Source organism: Vidua chalybeata, chromosome 4 (genome assembly GCF_026979565.1).
Source record: "Vidua chalybeata isolate OUT-0048 chromosome 4, bVidCha1 merged haplotype, whole genome shotgun sequence".
NCBI lineage: Eukaryota > Metazoa > Chordata > Aves > Passeriformes > Viduidae > Vidua > Vidua chalybeata.
In genome coordinates, this window is record NC_071533.1 from 58179771 (window position 1) to 58202980 (window position 23210).

Below are 23210 nucleotides of genomic sequence, written 5' to 3' on the forward strand. Positions count from 1 at the left end.
ATAGCTGACTGTTGGAAAAATCTCTCACAGAGATATAAAAATAGTGCATAACAAATGTCAAAATGGATCAAGGTTTGGCAGGGTTAAGGTTAAAAAAGAATACTCCAAAAAATCTGGAGGATCATGGTTAGGTAACAAGTAGGGAACATTGACAAATAAATTAGTAAAAAGCTCTTCTTAAAACAGCATCAACTTTAAACATTAAAAACTTGAACCACAGCCACAATAAAACAGCAGTTAGACATGAACCACATATTGTACAGTACAAAAAAGCACACTGTAGACAACCAACATAAGATCAACACTTTGCTTACATGAAGGATTGTCCCAAGGGATTGCAAAGAACAACACCCTTGTAATTTCAACTCTAGCATCAGGCTCTTATTTCTGCATTACAGCATTTACTGCTGAGTGTTTGCTTAGGCTGCAGAATTAACTGTTTGTTCCTTTAAAAAGTAGGGGCTAGTTGCATTAAAATTGCTCTGAGATAGACAAAAGCACTTCTAAGATTTTCTTTTAGTGTTCAGTTAAATATTGCCTCTGTCCTAACTACGTCAGTTTTTCAAAATCTGCAAGCAATGTCGTTAGTAGAACTCCTTCATTAAAATAAAAAGACTATCCTTGACTGTCAAGTAGCTACTTCTCATGCAACAGTGACCCCGGTTTGACAGAAGACCACAACGCACACAGGTCAAACATGTAAGCAAGGCTTTTCTTAAGCCAAATTTCACTGTTGTCTTAAAGGTAAAAATTTAGTTTGTTATGCAACTAGCCGTCTGTATATTACACCTTCTCCATTTTGACTTTACTTAGGATTTAATTTCTAAAGCATTATGCATTCTCATATATGTCTATTTTTGTATGCATTTGTCATGGGTTTCACATTTGGTGACTGGTTAGCAGTGTGCTGGCCATCTTTGGTTTGTAGAGGAAATCTTAATCATGAACAATCAAGGGGGCTTAAAAGAACTTTTTAAATGCTAGCTTTTTACTCAAACTCGTATCTATACTACATCACGCCACATTAAGTAGAAGCACACATCACAAAATTGCACAGGGATTACAATATTACATCCAGTCTGCATAAAATTGAATTCCACTACTGACCAGGTCACAAAATGGCTGCACTTTCTAGTCTAAAACTAATTTGCATATTGTACACATGTAGGACATTTTTTTACTTCAGTCACAATAATGCATGCAAGTTTGTTTTTTGTAAGAAATTTTGTAAATTTGCTCATGCTACCTAGTTTCAAGAGAGCCTTTTTTTTTGAACATTTGCAATAACTCACCTCTTGTTAATTAATAGTTCTAGTGCATGCATATGGTGTATACAGGTAAGTAAACATGCAATTTTTTCACATTCTAAAACTATGGCAGTTTAGGCCATATTGTGCTGCCTGCATTTAATCTGTAATGCAGTGTGTCTTAAACGTTTCAATCCCGTATTAATAGGTGGCATTACACATAACACCTATATAGCAGCAAAGCTAATACAGCTTGTGATTAAAAATGTTTAAAAATAGCTAATAAATCAGATTATCTTGAGGTATTATTTCTTGCAAGTCAAAATGGAGAGCAAAAAATCAACCCTAATTTTTAGTTTATGTATACACTGAAAATAGCAACAACAATAAAAATAAGCTTTTGTAGCAGACATATTCCATCTTCACTATTTTGCTACCTTTGGTAAATTACTGGGGCAGATCTTGAAGTTAAAAACCCATGTTTAGAAATAAGTGCACGCTTCACCCACTAAATATAGCAGCAGACTGTATGCCCCTACGCAAAAACATTCTCATATCTAGTTTTAACTTTACATATAAAAATAACTTGGAGAAAATACAAAAAAACATTTTATTTTAACATGAAAATATCACAAAAATTAGTAAGCCTGAGATGTAGGGTTTTGGTGAAAAACAAGAGGCTTGTAGTGTTTTGGCTGCTGATAAAGATGCATGTATTGATAGCTGGGGTGAAAAGCAGAAGAATGCACTTATTTCTTCTGCATGTCAGTATCTTCAAACACAGTAAGCCACATGCACCCTTCTCTCCTTATGTAGATGCTGGTTCACCATGTTTAATTCCAGCGGAAGTGGATCTGACGTGGGCGGTCAGCCCCCTCCTTTACCAATGGCTTATGGAATTCACGTCCTGCACGAGAGTGGATATTTGCCCAACAAAACTCACAGTAATACTGCAGGCAAGTGACATTGGCACAAAAGAAAGGAGCAAACTTCCCACCGCACCGCGCACCCTGGCACTCGTCACACATCTGGTCATCCAACACGTATGGCTTTACCTCCACCTGTTGGAGCGAAACAGAAACAATTCCCATTAATAACTGTTTCTACTTCAAGTTGTATGAAGGCATTCATTTTTCTCTGGTTTAAAAAAGAACCTCAAAAAATCCCCTGAAGTCTGCAGTCAGTTGTACTAACGCCTTTATATAACTGATCAGTTATTACTCATTGTCATTTATCACCTACAGACCCATCCATACTGCAGAACACCTCAAAGCAGATCTTTAGAAGTACAGTGTGCATATAATTAACTGCTACATCAGAAACTTCCCCTAATTTACCCTGGGAGAGAGTTCTTTGCAAATGATATTATGGATGTAGTATGGAAAAAAACAGTCACTCAAAGATCTCCTAACTGGACATTAACATGACAATTAATTCTACACGTTTTAGCAAAAAAAATAACTGAGCATATGAGACTACCCTTTAACACAGAATTTTCTTTTTAAGTACAAGTGTCTCTGCATGTACTACATTTGTGTGCAAATTCAAAATACTTTCTGCAAGCTGTAATGCAGATCTTTTAGCAGAGCTGTTCACCATAAATTCACTCCCTATTTTTAAAATATGGTCAAATTTGGCACTACCAATTTTGGTAATCTATTACTTTCTCTTTCTGTGGCTTTGAACTGTACAGGAATTTGTATTCAATACAATTCTGAAAATATTTTTTTTAAAGATCTTTTTGCAAGTCTACAGACAGCTACAAACACCTGTCTTACACAGCTTCTCTCTCCCTAACTCATCTGACTGCCAGAGTGGAAAAGTGGCAGAAGTCCAGTGGTAAATATGCATTATGTCTTTGCATAACTGTACTGTGACAGACTGCGATCAGACGGGAAGAAATACTTCATAATAAAACACAAAATGAGCTGATGCAGTCATTAAGGAATGTATTGTTGTGTTCCACATTTTCCTCACTGCTGCATAAGAGTTTTATCCTTGGATACTAATACCTCAGAAGATTGCTACATATAGACATTGATTGTATGCTCTATACTCAGACAGAATATGCCTGAAATACTAAGAACTTTAAAATGATATTTTTTTTCAGTGTATTTCCAGAGGAAAAAATTTACACATCCAGCTCCCTGCCCTGACGTTTTACAGCTGAATAGGCTTCATGTTCTTAGCTTCAGAAGTAGAGGCCATCCTAGAAATGTCAGAGTAAGTGTCTTCCAGTAATCTATATTCAGTACGAGCTCTACTTATTTCACTACAATGACCTGCCTTATCACCAATTACACTCAAACTTTGCAATAAACAGGTACCTTACGCAGTAACTGTGTTCGTGGCTCAGAATTACTGAAAGCATGAAGCAGCATTTATTTCAAGCTTCAGTGCACTAATGCACCAAGATCAGTACGAAGATAATTTCAAAAATATTAGAGAAGCACTTCGGGGAATGGAAATATTACATGACGTGGATGCAGACTGCTGGCATATGAAAGTTAACAGTATTTTAATGAATTGTTTGGAGTTGAAGCTCCAAAGAAATGTTTGGAGCTGAGCTTTCATACATGATAAAACAGGATGAGGAGTACTTTGCTGAAGAAAAACATCTGTTAGACAAACTAAATATACCTACACATCAAAAGAAGTGGAGAGAAGCTAAAGAGAACTTAGTTAAGGAAGAAGTTAAGATCACAGACAAAGTGCCACAGTCACTTGACAAACAAAGATTTCCAATTAAGGTCAGAAAAGGTATGTGCAAAAAAATGCTATAAATACTTGGAACTGAAGTTCAGAAGGATAAACAGGTGAACTGCAAAATTTAGCAATTGAAAAATACTTCTACACAGACAAAACTGGTTATGAAAAGAATGTGAAAGGACAGCAGACCGACAGAAACTGGATATAACTGGCATGGAAAGGCAATACTGAGGTAAAGGGCAGAATAGACTCTGCCTCGAGGACTTCAGTGAGATACAGACTGTATTACCTTCCTGGCCAACATACACAAACACCTCAGGAGAAGGCAGTACTAAAAGTAGAACTATCTTCCTAATTTACCAGTGGTTTATAGATTTATACTCACTGCTTGCTCATGTATTAATCAGCAGTAATACTGATTTCAGAGTATTTTCAGAGCCTGAAAAGGCATTAGTGTAAAAGCGCCATGGAGGTAAAGAACTATTTCTGAAAATAGCCTTTTTCATACTTTCAGCTAAGATTCAAGATGTTCCCTAAAATGATGCTCTTTTCTATGACTCTTCAGTAATGCAAATAACTGGGTGGTAATAAATATAGGTAATTATATAAATAAGGATTGATCTTATGGTTTAATTAAAGAAGATGATTTTAAAAGTATAGATTAACTCTCCTCTCAGGTAAACAAAGAAGTTCATGAACCCTCCCCGTCATTGGAGTTAAAGACAAGTTTATTAACATAGTTAAGATTTGGGACTGACATACTTTGCCAGTGGAACACCTCAGGAGTAGCACACATTTTTTAAAAGAAGAAAAAAATGAGGATGGTAATAAAAATGTGGAAATTCCAAATTTAAGAGAACACTTGAGTCAAGAGATAAATTTTTCAAGTGTTAGAAAAGCAACACTAAAGAAAGAACATAGACGATTTCAAAAAAGGAACTTTAAGAATTCAGGTATTTAAAGAGAAAACCTAGATCTTCCTGCCTTTCCCCCTCAACATCTCCAACCCATGAACAGCTATCTCCAGATTCTAACTATGCTTGGTGGGGGTTGTTTGGATTGTTTTTGTTCTTGTTTGCATTTTGGGTTTTTTTTTGGTAATTTGTTATTAAAGAAATAACTGAGTACCATTTTTATAAATTAAGTTTTAATGGATATAAGTCAAATACTGTGCTTCTCACATACAGCATTTGCAGTAGATTTTGTGTTGGTTTTTATTTTCCCCCAAGCTCCAAGAGCCCTTCAGTGTTCCAGCACCCATTAACAACCTACATCCTTTTCTCTGCAAACAGCAAGCATTGTTATTTCAAATGCCTGCTTGGCATCCAAAGAGCCCTTAAGATTCTGGTGACCTATCATAAAAAAACAAAAAACAGCAAAACATATGTGCAACTGCAGCCTTCAAAGTCAGGATCATGCCTTCTCTTACAAGATGGTCTACCATACAGCTCTCTACTGCAAAGGACACACTTCCCATGGGAAGAGGAAGACCAAGATAAAAGTTCCTCATGGTTTTACAAGGTACAAGTCCATGTCTCCCACTTTTGAGGGAGACATAATCTGAATTGGAATCAACTTCATATCTCAATTCTCAAGTCAGGTGACTTCACAGACAAATGCCCATTAGCCAGTTCCTCAAAGAAACTTAGTAATATTCAATTCTGAAGCTAAATGACTCATTTGGCATTTCTTTGGAGGAAATTCTGGATTCTGGTCGTTACTCCCATTTTGTCCAAATATTCAAATGCAAGATGATTAAGTTTTATATCCCCTCACCCAATCCCTGTGTAGGCCATGTTTTTCTGTTACTTAAGTATCCAAAAAGCAGTTGTAAGTCAGGACAGCTACAAGTCACAAGGATAGCAATCCCATGACCAAAATGTAGTCATCACATCTAATTTGAAGCATAGATGACTCCCCACAATCGCACCTACTCATCCTCTGGGAAGGACCATGTCTGGGGATTTCAGCTTATAAGGCAAGCGATATTTGAGACACATACATAAAGCTGAATTACTCTATTTGAAAGGAGAGAAGCACATGCTGCCTCCCTAGAGCAGATTTCTGTTAACTGTACTACTTTCTTTTTTTTTTTTTTTTTTCTTTTTCCTGTGTCTTTGATCTGTAGAGGAGACTGGACCTTGAACTACTTTACTTACTTGACCCTTCTTCACGCAAGACCATAGGTTTTTGGTTTTTTTTTAAAGAACACTATTAATGCCAGACTATCTGACATCAAAACTAGTGACCCTTAAAACTGATATAATTTAGATGTCAGTTTTCTTTGCTACTCTCATACTTCTAATTAGGAGTTATGAAGTTCACTAGTCTTCTTAATATAAGTTAGTTTTACTTTTCCTAGGAAAAAACATCTGTAAGAAATAGAAATATGCATTGGTAAGTACTAAGAAGACTTTCAAACAGAAAAAATAAAGACCTTTTGTATTTTAGGTGTTGAGCCTGACCAACTTTCTGAACACTGACAATTATGGCTGAAATTAAGGGCAGTTGTACGTATCAAGCTAATCTGAAGCCAATGAACACTAGAGTTTCTTATGAATGACAGAGGAATTATCACAGTATTTGGTTTCATTAGAACATGTGAGAGAAAGAGATTTTCAAGCCTTTTGCCTGTACACAACAAAACAAGGAACTCCAGAATGGGAAGAACATAAGGTCCAACATATGTCAAAGGAACAAACTGCTGCTCTGTGGAAACATGTTGTTCGTTTGGGGGCATTCAGGCATACTCCTGAAAGTAGTGGAGTTACATGGATGCTAAAAAAAATATTGAAGCTGGCTTGAAAGTAAATCACATGCAATGCTACCACACTCTGAGAAGTTTCTTTACAGAGCAAAACTCTTTTTTTAAATTTCTGTGTAACTTACTCGTTTATCAATATCGCCATGCTGAAGTTGAACAAACCGAGCACTGATGGCAGCAATGTAACTCTGCTGATTGGAAAAAGCAACACGTCCAGCACCTTTTGGGTATTTCAGCTCAGGGTCAGTGTCAATTCCTGCGTAACAAACTCCCCCGTAGAGACGGTCCATGATCATAGCCAATTCCACTATTAAGAAACAAAACAGCATTTATTCAAACTATTCTCACACTCATGTAACTTAGTACACTCATGTCTAAAAATACTAGAAAAGTTAATTTTAATCATCAATTTTGCAAGAGCCAATGAAACAGTAATAACAAGATTAAAAATATTAAAGAAATAATATTAAATAAGCTATTAATGACATAGCAGACAGATCTTTCACATGGTGGGTACATATATCCAAGGAACAATAGAATTGTATGTTCTCAATAACATGGAACTAGGATTCCAGGGCAGTTTTCTTCAGAGGATTACAGCAAAAGAGTTTTTGGGCAGGCATTGGAACATAAGCTGTATAAAATAGATCTTCATGCCACAAATTCTTGGTACATGTTCTCTGGCTGTCCTAATGCAACATCCTACTTGAATTTAAAGATGTAGTTAGTATTCTTTCATCAGCCACACAAAACTTGATTATCTCTACAGTGCTATACTTACCATAGACAGAAGTTCAGAGAAACAAAAAATTCAAATTTTACAGATCAAGTACCTTGGCAATCATCTGACTGCCAGGTTATACTGAATTCAGTTGCAATTCACTGGGGTGGAAAACACTGATTTTTCAGAATTAGTATCCTCTGTATTAGGATATAGAGGTGTCAGCAGTCCTTGATGTTCAATAGCTGTTTGAAGAGTCTCCTTAAGTTTTACTGCTTTTGTGAAGTCATTATTCTTATTTCACAGTGCCATAAAAGTTTCATTTTCACATATACAGGGCATTTGCGAGCTGAGCATAAGAATGCATCCATTAAATTTATCACAGACATTCAGCACAGTAATATGGAGCACTGGACTGAATTTGAAGAAAAATTAATCTGTATTTGGAACATACTGTGTTTACACTCATTTACAGAGCTTTTATTACAGTCAAAAGTAGAGTCTTAAAAGTAAAATACCAAAAAAGCTTGAGCATTGCAGGTCCAAGATAGAAAAATTTAAGATCCTTTCTATCTCAATTTTTCTCAGTTTTCTTACATCTTTCATCTAAAAGTTCATCTTTCTCTAAGAATAAAATTCATTACTAGCTATGAAAGACTAATGAAATCCAGAAGCCATTCTAATAACAAAGGGAATTTGAACCATTGTATGGTATGCTTCTACTTCCAGGATTCATTGCAACCTACTTACTAAAAGGCCACCTAAAACATTGTAAAAAGCTACTGCAGACAATCTGAAAAAGCAGACTATCCAGGCTCTACATCAACCATTCCACAGCTACAGAAACATTTATTTTTTCCTTCACACCTCTGGCAAGAGTCTAGAAAGAGTCCTGCAATCTCATATAATGTTGTGCCATAAAAGACTCTGCTAGCTCTCTGAATTTCTTCCTTTTTCCTCTATGCCTACTTGTTCAAGTACTCTGTCAGTGGTGTTTGTGCGCATACCCTGATAGCAGCAGAAGAGTAGCTAGTGCACAATGACAAGCAGGTACAAATACCACTCCATAGTCATGGAGCAGGGCAGAGATGCATTACTTTAAAACCAAACTCTTTGTTTTATGCCTCTTGTGACACAGCTTATACTACAGCTATAGAGAGGTAACACTTTCCAGCAAATCTCAACGATGAATTGTGATTTATGGCCAAACCTAGAGAGTAGAAAAATTTAAGAATACATGAATATTGTACTGCGGTTAAAACTACCAAGACTCTTCAATTTATATAAATCTATATCTATCCATACATAGCTACAAAATATTAATCATAGTACAAATTATTTCTAATAATTTCTTACTTTAAAAAATTGCCACAGATTCTACTCACCAGCTCTTAATGGTCTAGGGACTCCTCCAACAAAAATTGTTTTCCGAGGATCAAGTGGCTGCGAACCATCCATCACAAAGTCACTATCACTTAGATTCCAGGGACGGATCTGAACCTATTAAATTGGGAAAGAAAATAGTATCCTACTTTAAGTTTCACTAGAATGTGGAAATATGTTCATCATTCTACATAAATTGTCAGTCATAACCTCATTAGTGTAGCATCTCTAGTTGCTTTGTTTTAATTCTATTAATTCAAAATACTACAATTTTAAAACAATCCAAGTGTTCCAGATGTTGTGCTCCGCCAACAGAAGTTTACTTTTGATTTTTTTCATCATCATGGTTTCCAATGCTGCTTTAGACAGATGGTAGACATAGCCTGCAAGCCATTGACTGTGTACTTACTGGCTTATCCTTGATAGTGGGGCTGGAAACACACAGATAGAGCTTTCCATCTTCTTCAATGCAGGCATCAATCAGGGCCTGTACAGAACTCTCTTCTTGGAACAGGAGGAATGCATAACCTGGAAAAAAAAACCCAAACAAATTGATTGATTTTCTCTTATCTTTATTTTACAGAATCATCTTTGCCACTCATTTTTCCATACAAAAGAAAGTCAAACCAATTCTTTTGTATTAGTCATCTTCTTTAACTATGTACTATGGTTGCCATAATTAACAGAACTTCCATCTGTAAAGTAATTGTCAGATGAGACTAATAACCAAATAAAAGCAAACATGTCTGCTCTATCATGCACTGTAAGTCTAGGCTAAACATCATTCATTGGCTGCAATGGACATTACACAATGAAAATCCGACTTGGCACAAAGGACTAATCTCTATTCTGGAGATTAGACCGTTTTATTACATAAGTGACCCAGCAAACCTTTCAAACACTACAAAAAAAAATTAAAATGTTTATTTAAATGTTTATTTAATGCTACATAAAACCAAACAGACAAGCAAAGAACCTGACATTACTTTCACACTTACAGTATGAGATACACTAAATTTGTTACTTTACAAATAACCCAATAGCATAATTAGGGTTGTGTACTAAAACAAACTTTAAAGGGACCATAACTCACATTTCTTTCTGAGATTACTACCAAGTTTAGAATTTTCACACAAAGTTATGTTTTATGACTTTGATGGAGAAGTAAATGCTGAAGCAGCTGCTCTAAAGAGGGCCTGGGAAAAGGAATAATGGATCTTTACCAAGCCTTTTGGAAATCTTGCTGCATTTCTGAGAGAAGCTAATTAAACAGCAGCCACTTCTTACTGCAAACAGACACTGTAGGTCATCAAGGTAAAGGTGGTAGGGTGTATCTTGAAGACCATTAAAGAATGAGTGCATTAACAATGTAATATTTAAGAATGCACAATTGATTTTAGACATGTGGGAACAAGAAGAGGATTTTAAGAAAAAGCTGTAAGGTCTATACTGGTCCTTCCAATAAGTTGTACCTTATTTCTTACCCCTGATACCACAGTCCCATCACAGCTACGTAAAAAGGGACACAAACAGGATTTTATATATTCTATATTTTTATTTTTATCTTATTTTGTTTCATAACAAATATGTCATAGGGAATCTTTGGACTTGGGCTGAAGCATTTTCTTGTAAAGTCTATTCTTCACAGCTGAACTGTAATTTTTTAATGATGACCTGTTTAACTTAAGTTTAATCAGCATTAATTTAGATTCAAAATCTGTTTTAATGGGAATATATGACAGTATTTATCACAGAATTTAAAATCCATGTATTACTGATGCAAAACAGTGAATGAGAGCATGTGCCAACTGGCATGGGTGAGATAAGTTCCGTGTAACCGTCCTTACTTGGTCAGAAGGACACACACATTCCAGTTTGAATGGAGAGCCCAGTACAAGAATGATGGGAGCGCAAAAACTTGATTAATCAAAGAGTTAATTGCACATGATACTGTCTAAGGAATCAGACATACAAAGATTCTCCAAATACTGATTTTTCATCAGTTTTTCTCCTAATGCAGTTCAAAGGTACTGCCATATAACTCCAGATATACAAGGTTGATTAAGTCCCTCCATATAATCTATGTATGCAGCTATTAATATGCTTAACTGCAGCAACTTGCAAAAAGATAGAAAATACAAGTACAAGAACTCAAGGAGTGATAAAGATTATTAGAGATGTCACAGAATATTCTCAGTTGGATGGGACACAAAGATCTCAGAGTCCATCTCTTAAGTGAATGGCCCATACAGGGACGGAATCCACAACTTGGATTGTGATTAGCACCATGCTCTAAACAATTGAGCTAATCTGAAGGTCACTTCATAGTACCACTCCTGACATGGAAAGGAAAGCAATAGAGAAAACACACATTAATACTGTCTTCTCAACCTCATCTGAAAAACATGTACTCATGTCTTGGTTTATCCCACTTAATTAAAAGCCTCAGAAAGCCTTGTGTCATGAGCTCAGCTGTACTATTCCCCTCTGAAGACAAAGTTAGAGTATAGACTGTACTATCAAACTGGTCTGTCTGTAGTTTTTCTACACAGCTCTAGACCTTCAATGATTTCCAATGCTCACTAAAGAGATGGATTGGTGAGCACTGGAACAGAAAGCACATCAGGTAAGTTTGAAAAGCTGAGATGATTGAAGAGTCCTACCAAAATAAAACTTTTCATGGTATTCTTTAAAACTTTTAACTTGGTATTCATTATTTAAAGAACAAATGAAAAGCAAAGCATTCTGGACTAGATTCATGCTAACATGATTTTCTTAGCAAGGACAAAAATTCTTTATTTCACAGTAATATGAAAGTTTACCAGAGGGAAAAAATATGCGTCTTGTTATGTGTATTTTGTGTAGAAATCAGAGAGCAGCTTTAAGTTTTATCAACCTCCAGCTAATTCCTGTCATTAATGGCTTAGAGGAGTCAAGAAAATCAGTGCAAGCCAGCATGGCACTGCCCATGTACTGCCATGGCAGTGACTGCAGTGGTATTTTGTACTGGGGCTGATTGCTCCACTGCTCCACTGTCCTGACAGACTCTCCATAGTCTGAGGGCACTAAATGGCCTCAGTATAGTGCAATTCTTGCCTAGAGACTGCTGCACCTTTACTTAAATCAGAAAGAATCAGTCCAAGCTGAAGGTTAATACAGACAATGGATCTACACAGCCCATCTTTCAGTTTTTCATTTAGTCATCTTTGATGGAGAATAAACTCCAAAACACATGTGAGGTGAAAAAATGTGGTGCTGCACTGTATTTGTGAGACCCATGTATCTAGTCTTTTAGATATCCTTAGTCTGGGTAAATGAATCAAGCTCAATGTGCTTATGTTACAGTGACCTGAATTGCCCTCTATACTTCACTGGCTGTACTGGCCAGATTCACATTGATTAAAGGAAGATTAGACACTAATTACACATGAAGATACCTACAGTTACTTGCCTGAATCCCAAGTTTGATCAAAGTAGCAGGTAACAAGTTCAACAGAACTTGTATGGACCTGGGGTTTTGCCTCTGAAACTAGAAGCAGAACATTTCCAACTTGAGTTTTACAGCTAGTCAGTGCTGAGTTAGCAATTGGGAACCTTGAAGAAATAACTTACTGCACAACTGTTGTCATACAAGGCAGCAGAAACAACCAGTTAGAATAAGGCTGGGCACACGGTCCTGTTTAAATCAGATTATCCTCTGAGACAGACTATAAATAGTACAGAGGTCACAAACAACTGGACATATTTTGGAAAGCATTTTCTGAATTTCCATCTTTATGGCACCATTTCTTTCTGAGCTTCATTCTCAGAAGGAGGAGTCCTCAACCCAGCAAGTTATTTTGGACATGTGTATTGTTTCACAACTAAGTGTATTTGCCAACTACGTAATAACATGAGTTATGATAAACAGTGACAAGTCAGAAAGGAAGGAATTCTGCATCACAGTTGGCAGATCACTGTTACAGCCTTTGTACTTTGAGCTCAACTGAGGGTCTTTTTCAGAACAGAGCTTCCTTGTAGGATCAGTGTAAAGTTGTAAAAATTCCTGTTATGTTTCTATCTAATTTTGTGGTGAACCGACACAAAATGTAATTAGTTAAGAACAAGCAGTTGGTGTTTCTCAGGAGGCAGCCAGCCTTGATGGATCAGGACACTTTCTGAATTTCTTTCAGCAAGGAAACGCTTATTATGAACTTGGCCTTCCCTCAGGACCGTCTGTAAGCAGAGAGCTTGGAAGGAAGCACAGCCTGGAAAACTTAACAGTAATAAAAAAAAAACAGAAACCAAAACAGGCTCCATCTCTTCACCACAGAGAAGACTTACATTAATTAGTCCAGAATGGCCTAATTCTTTGGAAAGCAATACTGTAACAAATCTCTACTGAAACTGAACAAAGAAAAATATAGACACTGAATTAATTTCATACAGGGTGAGAGTTTAGAAAATGGAGATTGAAAATAATAAAAAAACATTAATTCTCTGAACTAATATAGTATGTATTTCTCAACTGGTAATTACTGATTGATCTCAAAGCTTTATTTTGCCTATCCTTTGCCATTTCAGACATCTTATTAATATATGTATACATGGTTCTTGTCTGTTCACACAAGTAATACCAATGATAGACAATTTTTAATTAAATTCTTCTACAAAATAATTATGGGTCATATGTATTGCACTGAACAAAAGAGATATGTACATAGTAATACTCAGCAGTTGTATGTTTCCAGAGTATTTACAAAGAGAAATCAACACTGTATTTTAAATGTGTTAGGCTACATACAAAAAATACTGAATAATGCAGCAAACTAAAAATTAGGCTGAAGTGTTAAGATAGAACATTAAATGCTTTTATTTTTCAAGTAAGGTTCAGTAAATCATGGGAAATCAACTTAGCACTTAGGTTGCAAATGTTTCCTGAATTAATTAGATCAATGTACTGAAGTTCTTCTATTTGTATTCTCTGCCTTTAAGAAGCTCTACTTACAACACAGTTTGGGGTTTTTTTTCTTACTGCAGTAATTATAAACAACCCAACTACATGGAAAACCTTTATCAAATAAGGACCTCTGAAAATACATCCTTAAGATGTTCAGATGCTGAGATAGGACTATCTCCTTGGAAATTAATGACATTCCTTTCAGGTAAGAATATATTAGATCTTCTGTCTTCTATATATTCATCACAGACTCTGTGAGATGCATCTTCTTCAAAGAGTTCCTTGGGAATTTCTCTTGGTAATTTATGAAGAGAGATGCAGTCTAAGATAATCAAATTTAACTTGACAATAGCTTTGCGGGCTGGGCTGACAATCAAAAAAGCCAAAGTCTCTTTGTTTGTCTTAGAATTTCCATGTAGCATTCATAAATGCTATTCAAATGCTTTCAATTCCATTTCCCACTCTTTAGAGGGCCCATTGGGGATAATAATCCTGTCTTTTCCCCAGCACAGAAGCACAGATAAATAAAGAATCAGTATACAAAAGAACTACACCGACATTTGTCGCTTCCACAGAAGGAATGAATTGCTGCATTCTCTACAAAATCAATAATTTCTGCATTCCTTTCATGTCTAGATCACACTTCTGCATTTATTTTATATGTAACAATACATGGCTGTACATGTACAGAAATATCATACGTGACTTAACTACTTGATCTACAGAATGGTTTTCCCAACACTTTGTAAGTAATAGTAAAAAATCTAGTAAAATCTAGGAATAGTAAAAAATCTAATCTAACAGCAACACTAGAAATGTTTTTTTTTTCTAATAAAAATCAATATTTAACCATTTAACAAAAAGATTAGAGCTTCAACAGGTAGTTCACATCCTAGTGAAAGCTGCATATTTGATTATCTTGACCAGATAAGCAAATGCATCCTTCTGCATCCTGCCTTTAATTTCCTAGGAAAATATTTGTCTAAGATTTTGTCTCAAAAAATTTGATCAAATCTCAGTTTTGGAAAATAGACAGAAATACAAATACAGAAGTGATAATCAATGGTGCATACAACTATAGAGTGTTGACCTGATCAGGCTCAGTAACAAAACAACAGGTTTTAGACTCAGTATGTAAAGGAACCACGCCTGGACCTGCACTGAAACAGATTTAACTGTTCACAGGGCCTCTACATTATACCCTTTGGAAGAAGATGAGACAGTTTCCCAGAGCAAGATTTGCACTCAGTAAAGGTCAAAACCTTCTAACTCTCTTACCTTTTGGTGGAAAATAGGATTTGCTCTCTGCTTTGTGAGGCCAGTCTACTACCAAGGGCCCAAATCGTCTGAAGCTGGCAGTAATTTCATCTAAAAAAAATGTAAAACAGTTGCAATTAAAAGAAATTACATAACTTAATGAAAAAATACTATCAAGCAAAGACCTTTGCTTCTAGCACTTTGCTTCTAGCAAAGGTGGACATTTAATGGGAAGAAAAACAAAACAAAATTTACAAGTTCCATAAACAAAAGACTTAAATAGATGCATCTTCCAGAGTGTTGATATTTATACAACACATTTCTGGTGATTTTCATCGTACATTGATTTTTATTGCTTAAAACCAGCAGCATTTCAGAAGCATATGGGCAACTAAAGCTATTTGTGAAAACTTGTGTGGTACTTCCTTAATTTCAAATCAGAATCTGGTTTGAATGGAATCAAATAAATTTACTGTTTAGTAGTGTACAGTTCAGAGCTTTGTAAGTAGATATTTATACACCAAGTAACACCACAATTAACATGCTAGCCGTTTCTTATATATAGGAAATATGTACAGGATATCTGCCCTATAGCAGACATTATGCATGTATCAGAGACAGAAATTTAAAATTGTCTATTTAGAGGTGCTTCCAACAACCATGAACAGCCTTGTTGCAAGATCTACTATGCCCCTTGCACAACTTTCTGAGATTTTCTATCCCAGACACACCTACATGTCAGTGACTGGAAAAACCTTGGCGGTGGGTTAAAAATACTCTAAACTATATAAAAGCAGCAACTCAAACACAAGTATGATCAATATCTTTCAGTTATATCCTGTCATCATCATATAAATAGGGAGGAAAGAAATAAAATGTATTTCCATGTGGTTTTATTTACCATTAGTATTACAGGCAACTGTGCTGAAGCTTATCAAAATAAATCCCTTAGTAGATTATAGGAGGCATCTCAATGAAAATGGAACCAAAACCTGGTCTTTCCACGTCTGAAAGTTAATTATATGCAGTCATCATATTTGGTTTGCATGTTATTCTAGATTACCATGAACTGCCTAACAGGACCTCCATTTACATTAGAAAGTTAACATGCAATTTACATTTATCTGCACAGGAGAAACCTCATATTAAACAGCACAATTACTTCAAATCACCACTGGTGTACAAAGCAATTTCAACTGGCTAACAATCCGAGTTTCTGTAGTACAGTCCCTGTTCAACGCATCAAGAGTGCTCTGCTGCCTGACCTTGCTCTGCCTAAGTTTCTCTATTTCTCACCAGGAATAATATTAACCTTTCTGTATCACTGCCGAGATCATCAGGTAATAGTAAAATAGAATATGAAATTCATTCATGAATGGAAATTTCCTATGACTACAGAATAAAGCAGGCACAGATAGAGGAGGGCTAAGATGTATTTGAAAGGAATATGCAAGATAAGCAGGAGCATGCACTCCAGGCATTATATACAACTCTAATCTGCAAGTGCAGAATCAGAAACAACTGCACCATCCTAAAACCAAAAAAGATGATACTAAGCTCAACATACCCATCAACTTACAAAAAGAACAAATAGTTACAGCCTTTTACACAGCATTATTTTGCTGAGTGGCTTATTTTTACTACTTAAGTCAGGTTTTCTGACCTGTTTTTGTTTCTCCCTCTAAACATACTGTGCTCAGTTTCCAGGCTGCTCACCTTCATCAATATCCGGTGGAAGACCTCCAACGAACACTTTCCGAGAAAAACGCTCAATTCTTTCTCCGTTCTGATGAGCTGAATAGCAGGTAGGGGAATTCAAGACTCCAACTTGATCACTGTGACCATCATCCAGCAAGCCATCATCTATTGGGAAGAGGGAAGAACGGCCTTAAAAAGAAAAGATAATAATGTACATTAAAATAATTTTGTGGCAGTACATGGTTTTGTAATTTTAGGGAATGGGGAATAGCAGTCTGGAGAGTCAAAATGAAAACAACAAGATATTAGAAAAGTTGACATTAGTTTAAAGAAAAATTAGGCGAATGAAAAAATGTGTTAAACTTCAAAATGGAATTTCAAGATTGTAAGCTGACATCACTAAGTGTAATACTTCATGTTACATTATATGGTAGTTGCTCTGCTGCATCCAGTAGATAAGTGGTAATTTTGTTTTAATTAAAGGGCCTTATTTATGAAAAGAAAAATATTACAGATTGCTTAAGTGAGTTTTGTTAATCTGCCTTTGGTTTAGATTCAAGGTAAACTGGTAACTTCCTCCACCTGAATGACTACAGTGTGTCTAAACCCCTTACATTTTAATTGAAAAGGGAAACAGAAACATCACGAACGCAACAAGTTTCAAACATGTATTTCTAAAGGTATGGTATACTGCTAACATAAGAATATACTCAATTTCTAAGAATGCAAAAGAGAATTTTAGTAAATGTGTAAAATGTAAGACCTGAAAAATGAGTCACAATGCAGATTTAGCCTTCTTACTCTCAATTTACTACAGTTTTGAAGGGAAGCCTTGTGGTGATTCCTAACATGCAGTAATCTCCAGTGAGTTTACTGTTACCCTGAAAAACGTGTAAAATCTGAGAAGTTCACAGGATGCCTTTGCAAATGCAATCTGACCCAAGCAGACATTTAGAGTGCAGAGGGAAGTAAAAATATGGTAATTCTGTCCCACATATTTCTTCCCCATTTCATAGTTACAAATTTTGTAGAACACCAAACAAAAAAAAATTCAGAAGGTCAGGATATTTATCTTGGCATATTCAATCTTTTATCGGTTTAGTCAGCAACATTAACATTACTATTTCAAATTCAGAAGTCAGTCTTTTAACTGCAAAAAATCCCAAAAGAAAGACTTTGTGAAGCAAAACAAATAATCCACATCGCCATTTCTTCTGAAATGCCATTTTCCATGTTTACCACTCATTTAGAAAATAATCATTAATTAATTCAACTGCTTTCCCTAAAAGAAAGCCAAATCAAAAAACAACCTAGCACATTTTTGGGAAGAAAGCTAGTTTTTAATTTTAAATAGACAACTTCTTCCAGGTTCACCCACTGAAAACCCATAGTCATGACCAGTAGGTCCCTGACAGCTCCACAGTACCTGGGCTGTGACCAATACTGCAGTCTTTAATTCTCCATCTCAGGAGAGCATTAGCAGTAAAGCCTGGTAGGAATACCAGCAGATCCAGTGCTGACCAGCTAGGGGTGAGAGCAGTATGAAAGCCCTTAATTTCCAGAAGACCACCTAAAAATCAGGTGGTTAAAAGACAAGGGTGGAAAACAGACAGCAAATAATATTATGACCAATGACTTATGCTACAGTAATGCCTATTGACACTGATGTGGTATCTCAACAAAGAAACTGAATGAAAGCATAGGATGATATAAAACAACCAAATATCATAAAGTATCACAAGGAGCACAAAACTAAAACTAGGACTGCAGCATTGTACCAAGTAACAAAGAATGCTAACTACATTATTTTTATGGTGGCATATCTGTGTCTTCAGCAGACATCTAACGGAGAGGAGTACAGCAAAACCAGAAAGCTATAGTAGGCTCCTCCTTTCCATTAGAATTGGTGATAGGCATGTTTGAGAATGACTAGTGGGGAGCAAGAGATGGTTGGTCTCATAAGGACACATTCAACAGGTCTGCAAGAGATCAGCAGAGCTCCTGAGGAAGTGGAAGCATGTAGCTAGTCCTCAAGGGGACAGAAAAGTGAGTAAGCAATGGAGACACACAGCTAACATAGCTGGATGAAGCAGGCAAGAAGACTCCTCTTGTATATCAACTATTTAGGCATGAGACGAGAAAGATTGAATCTATGACTGTAGCAGCTGGATACTATAGATATGAATTTTAGTTATGAAGACAAGTAAGAATGATCAAATCTTCAAGATGTATATGAACAAGTGGCAAGATTTGGTTGCGCAACCAAAAAAGTCAGATGCAACGAATTTCTGAATTACTAAAGTGAATGATGGAGAAGATGGAGCTGTTACCATAATGACAGTGACAGGAAGAAGTGCATAATGGAAGAAATAAGACTCATATTGCAGGAGCCTGCAGGTAACTGCAAATTGGAAATTTTAACACATTCCACTAATATTGGAGAGTTATTCTCAATATCTTCAATCTAAAATTACTGTAATTTAGCTTGGTTTAAAAGAAGTGCTTCTTAGACAGTAAAACTTACAATATAGACAAGTATATAATGGGGAAAACAGTCTTAGAATAACCCTCCGAATAATTTATTTTTACCCACAGACCCATGTTAAAATCTAAGAACAATGAGAATTGTTCTTTACAAATAAAACCAGCAGGACATGTTCTGAAGTGATACCAAAGAGCTCAGTTTTACTTTAATGTTGCCAAAAGCACTGTAGCTCCTCTGAGAGCTAAGGTGACATGAATGACAATGGATAAATACTTTCAGAGTAATATGGTCTGTGTGATTACTATTACTTTCTTCTCCATCCTTTTCACTTCTAAATGTCTCTCAGATAAAGAAAGCCAAGAGGTAATTTGCTTTTCCATTACAACAGGCTTTTTCACATTTCTCCTGATGACTATGAATAAAAAGGATTAGCCCTTCTAAACACTTGTTTCTTTTTGTTTTATGACAGTAAAAAAATAAGCAGAATCTGGCATGAATTGTCAAAATTATTGTAACTAATTGTTACATCCATGATCTACAACATCATCCCTCTCTAGATTATGGTTACCAAGCACTAAGTTATGAACCAATGCAGAGACCAAGACAGGCACATGAACCAATGTGTATGTGGTGAATACCAGAAGCCACCAAAGATTTTGGTAGTTTGTTCTTACATGTTTTACATGGTCTTTATAAGAACTTCATGTCACACCCTAGCAGTTAAAATGGTAGAGTTTTTTAAGGTTAGTGAGCACATATTGGCCTATACTATGGAAATCTGTTTACTACTTCTAAGAGCAGTCTACTAGATTTCTTGCTAAGTTTATGAAAGGCTTTTTGCTTTTACTCGGTACACTACCGCTTCTACATAAGCAAAAGGAGTTAGAAGGACAACTAGCAAACTGTATACTTTTAAAGGGGGTGATGACTGCAAGTAATAGCCATTAGCATGAAATAAATCATTATTAGATCTGCAGTTTTTAACTATTAAAGAATTTTCAATTCAGACTCTAAAAGAACAATGATCATAACAATCCAGACTGTACTCCTTCTTCCCTCACACCCTCCATCCTCCCCAAACTAAGATAACATGCAGATAAGCAATTACAATCAATAATCTGGATTAATTAATCATAATAATCAGTAACAGATCTGAATTAATTGAACCGTAACAAACAGAAGTTAATTACCTCGTCTTCGCCCATAACTCCTCGCTGCATGCAAACAAAGGACAAATTGTAAAATGTCAAATAACTGTATCATGCCCACAAACTAAAATATTTAAGATACAAAGAACCATGTGGGTAAGTAGTAAGTAAAAAATCTGCATCTATACTTGGTACTGATAGTTGTAGATGAGAATGCATTAAAGTCTTACATAAATACCATACTAATTTACTATTAAATTGATGTTAACACCAGCTGTAAGGAAAACGCTTTCAAATATTTCAATGTCTTTAAACTTGATCGTCACTTCATGTTAATTATGGACAAATTAATTATGGGAACTTTGCAATTCATCCTCAAAATGTGATTTGTATCTTACACAAGTGCCTAAATAACACACATATTGTATGGAAACTGTAAAAAAGAAAATACTACTGTAAAAAGCATGTAGCAAGTGTTAAATTAATCACAGACACATCCTGGTCCACATGGAACAGTTTGTACAGTCCTTTGCAGTGACAATGCAAATGCTGTAAGCCGTGACCTTCCTTTTTCATGAAAAGACCTAGCAGAAAATTAACCGCAAGGTTTTGTTTGAAACAAAAGATGCCTTGTACTAGCAAATGAAATCAGGGCACAAGTCACAAGAAATAGCATTGTATCAAAAACACTGCACAAAGGCAAAGCAACAATTTCGCACAGACTGCAAGTAAATCCAAGATTTTCCTAACTTTTGAGTTTTGCAAGATTCTTAAAGAGATCATGCTTGCAGCTACAGTTCAGAAGACCATACTGATTGCTTCTCTGCCTGAAGGCTAAAAAACTAAAAATAGATGGATTACTAATACAGAAACTACTAAGCTTTGTGCAATTTCTTAGTTACGTTTCCACAAAGTATTTTCTATTCCTGTTTAACAGGCTCAGTATCTGCAGAAAAATTATTTTTATCATTACACAGTGGCATTAAGTATACAAATAGATGTTACTATTAACCAAAAGATCATAGCAACATTTAGGAACAGACTGCTCTGTCTTGGCATTATTGTTTTGATTTTACGAGGCCTCTATACATACAATTCTCCTAAAAGCAACTGTTGTTCTGGGTCACTGAAATACATATAGACTCAAAATCACTGATTCATAAATGTGATTCATTGTTCCATTCTCATATTATGAAATACTTATATCCTAGTACCTCCTATTTGATTAGGAGTTTTCAAAAATTTTATTAGATATAGTATTTTCCCCCTATGTTATCTTGATCCCTTCTGACTAGAAATTCAGTGGATTGCTTATGGAACTCTGAAAAACCTTTCTTGTTTTTTCTCCCTTAGAAAAGTTATTTTTACACAACAGTAATCATCTTTCTATCCAATTTGCACTGAACTTGCTTTCAGATTTATTCTCTCTCACCTAAAATATTTATTATTGAAGAGAATAGTTTTTGCTTAAAGGTTTTCAGATCCTTAAAATTTCTACTGGAAAGCCAAAACAGAAAAAACCACTTTCTGAAAGAGACCTGAGTATCTAAACAAGTGGAAACACTTTAATTCAGATTTCCGACATCAAAACAGAATCCACAAGACGGTGTATTCTTCTGTGTGATCAGCTCTCTCACTGAGCAGCAGGGGAGACTGATGCTGAGCTTCAGACATGTTTTCTCCCTGAAGCCAGGCCCTCAGAAGACACACAGTTCTGTGTCAGTGTTGCAGCATGTACAAATCTTCTGACTCCTGGCCAAAGCGACTCCCACATGGCATTAGCAGCAGCGTCACTGAGCCCTCGCCTAGCCCCCACATGTTTGGTTTTTTTTTTTTTTTTTTTTTTTGGTTGTTGTTTGTTTGTTTTTTTTTTTTTTTTTTTTGTTAGTTTTAATATACTCTATCCACAAATAAAACTAGAGTAAGCAGGGGAAATTTAAGTGCAGCCCTTCCACAGCAATGTCTGCAGTGCTGTGTTCTCTCTCAAAGGATAATACAGTGATGCATAATAATATTCATCTTTTGGCACAAGTGTCAGGATACTGCTTTTCTTCCACCCTTTCAGCCCACCAAACCAGCTCAGCTGTTTTCTTACATTTTCATAGTTAAGACAAGTTGATATGCAGAAAAAATATATCGTTACGTAACAACTGAAGTTTTCTTCTCTGTGCATTCAAAAAAAGGAAACTAATTTTAAGGAAAAACAAAAAAGTTATTAAAATGTTAAAAAACCCCGATGCAGTTAAAACACTAGATGGTGCAGTATTTTATAGATATGGAAGTTACAATGATGTACCAAAGTTATCTGTGCATTTCTTGCTTCAGCAAACAGGAGAAAAACTGTACCTGATGTTGTCACATTTACTTGACTTGTATGGCAAACCTTCTTCCCTAAAATTTATCTGTCTTGCTCATTTAGAGTGCAAACTAGTGTGGGCAGGGATTTAGTGCTACTTTGCATCCAGAAAAATGCAAAATTTCTGCATTTATTAAAGTAATATGCACATAATGTTTTACACCTTACAGAGCACACATGCTTACAGAGCATGGCAGCTGTAAAAAATATAGTTAATTACAGGTTTACCTATACATCAAGACTACATAGATGTATTTAACATACACATGTTTGTAAATAAATAATTGCAGGGAAGACAGCTCTTTTGGAAAAGGACAGACACTGCAGGCAAATAATTGATTTACAGCAACAAAAAAGGAAAGATTAAACTGTGTTCCTTAACTTGTCCAAATACTAAGTCATACAGAAATTTGTGATTTATTTTATAAAGCTGGGTATTTTAATTAGCCAGTAACTTGGAAAGATTTCAAATGAGTGAGAATGCATGAAAGACACTTTTGAAA

General features: G+C 35.7%; 1 protein-coding gene across 2 annotated transcripts in view; it reads right to left on the minus strand.

The window, feature by feature from the left end:
- Positions 1 to 23210, minus strand: part of CPEB2 (cytoplasmic polyadenylation element binding protein 2) — a 50916-nt gene that overhangs the window by 1661 nt on the left and 26045 nt on the right. The window contains exons 5-11 of one of the 2 annotated variants that reach the window (XM_053941976.1): positions 20394 to 20417; positions 16737 to 16907; positions 15042 to 15131; positions 9234 to 9352; positions 8827 to 8941; positions 6846 to 7027; positions 1 to 2308 (exon numbers count right to left, since the gene is read on the minus strand). The exon at positions 1 to 2308 is cut by the window's left edge and continues 1661 nt beyond it. In XM_053941976.1, coding sequence (XP_053797951.1) covers positions 2081 to 2308; positions 6846 to 7027; positions 8827 to 8941; positions 9234 to 9352; positions 15042 to 15131; positions 16737 to 16907; positions 20394 to 20417 — 929 coding nt within the window. In that variant the 3' untranslated portion in view covers positions 1 to 2080. The remainder of the gene's footprint in view (positions 2309 to 6845; positions 7028 to 8826; positions 8942 to 9233; positions 9353 to 15041; positions 15132 to 16736; positions 16908 to 20393; positions 20418 to 23210) is intronic. The other variant, XM_053941977.1, reaches the window with a different exon arrangement.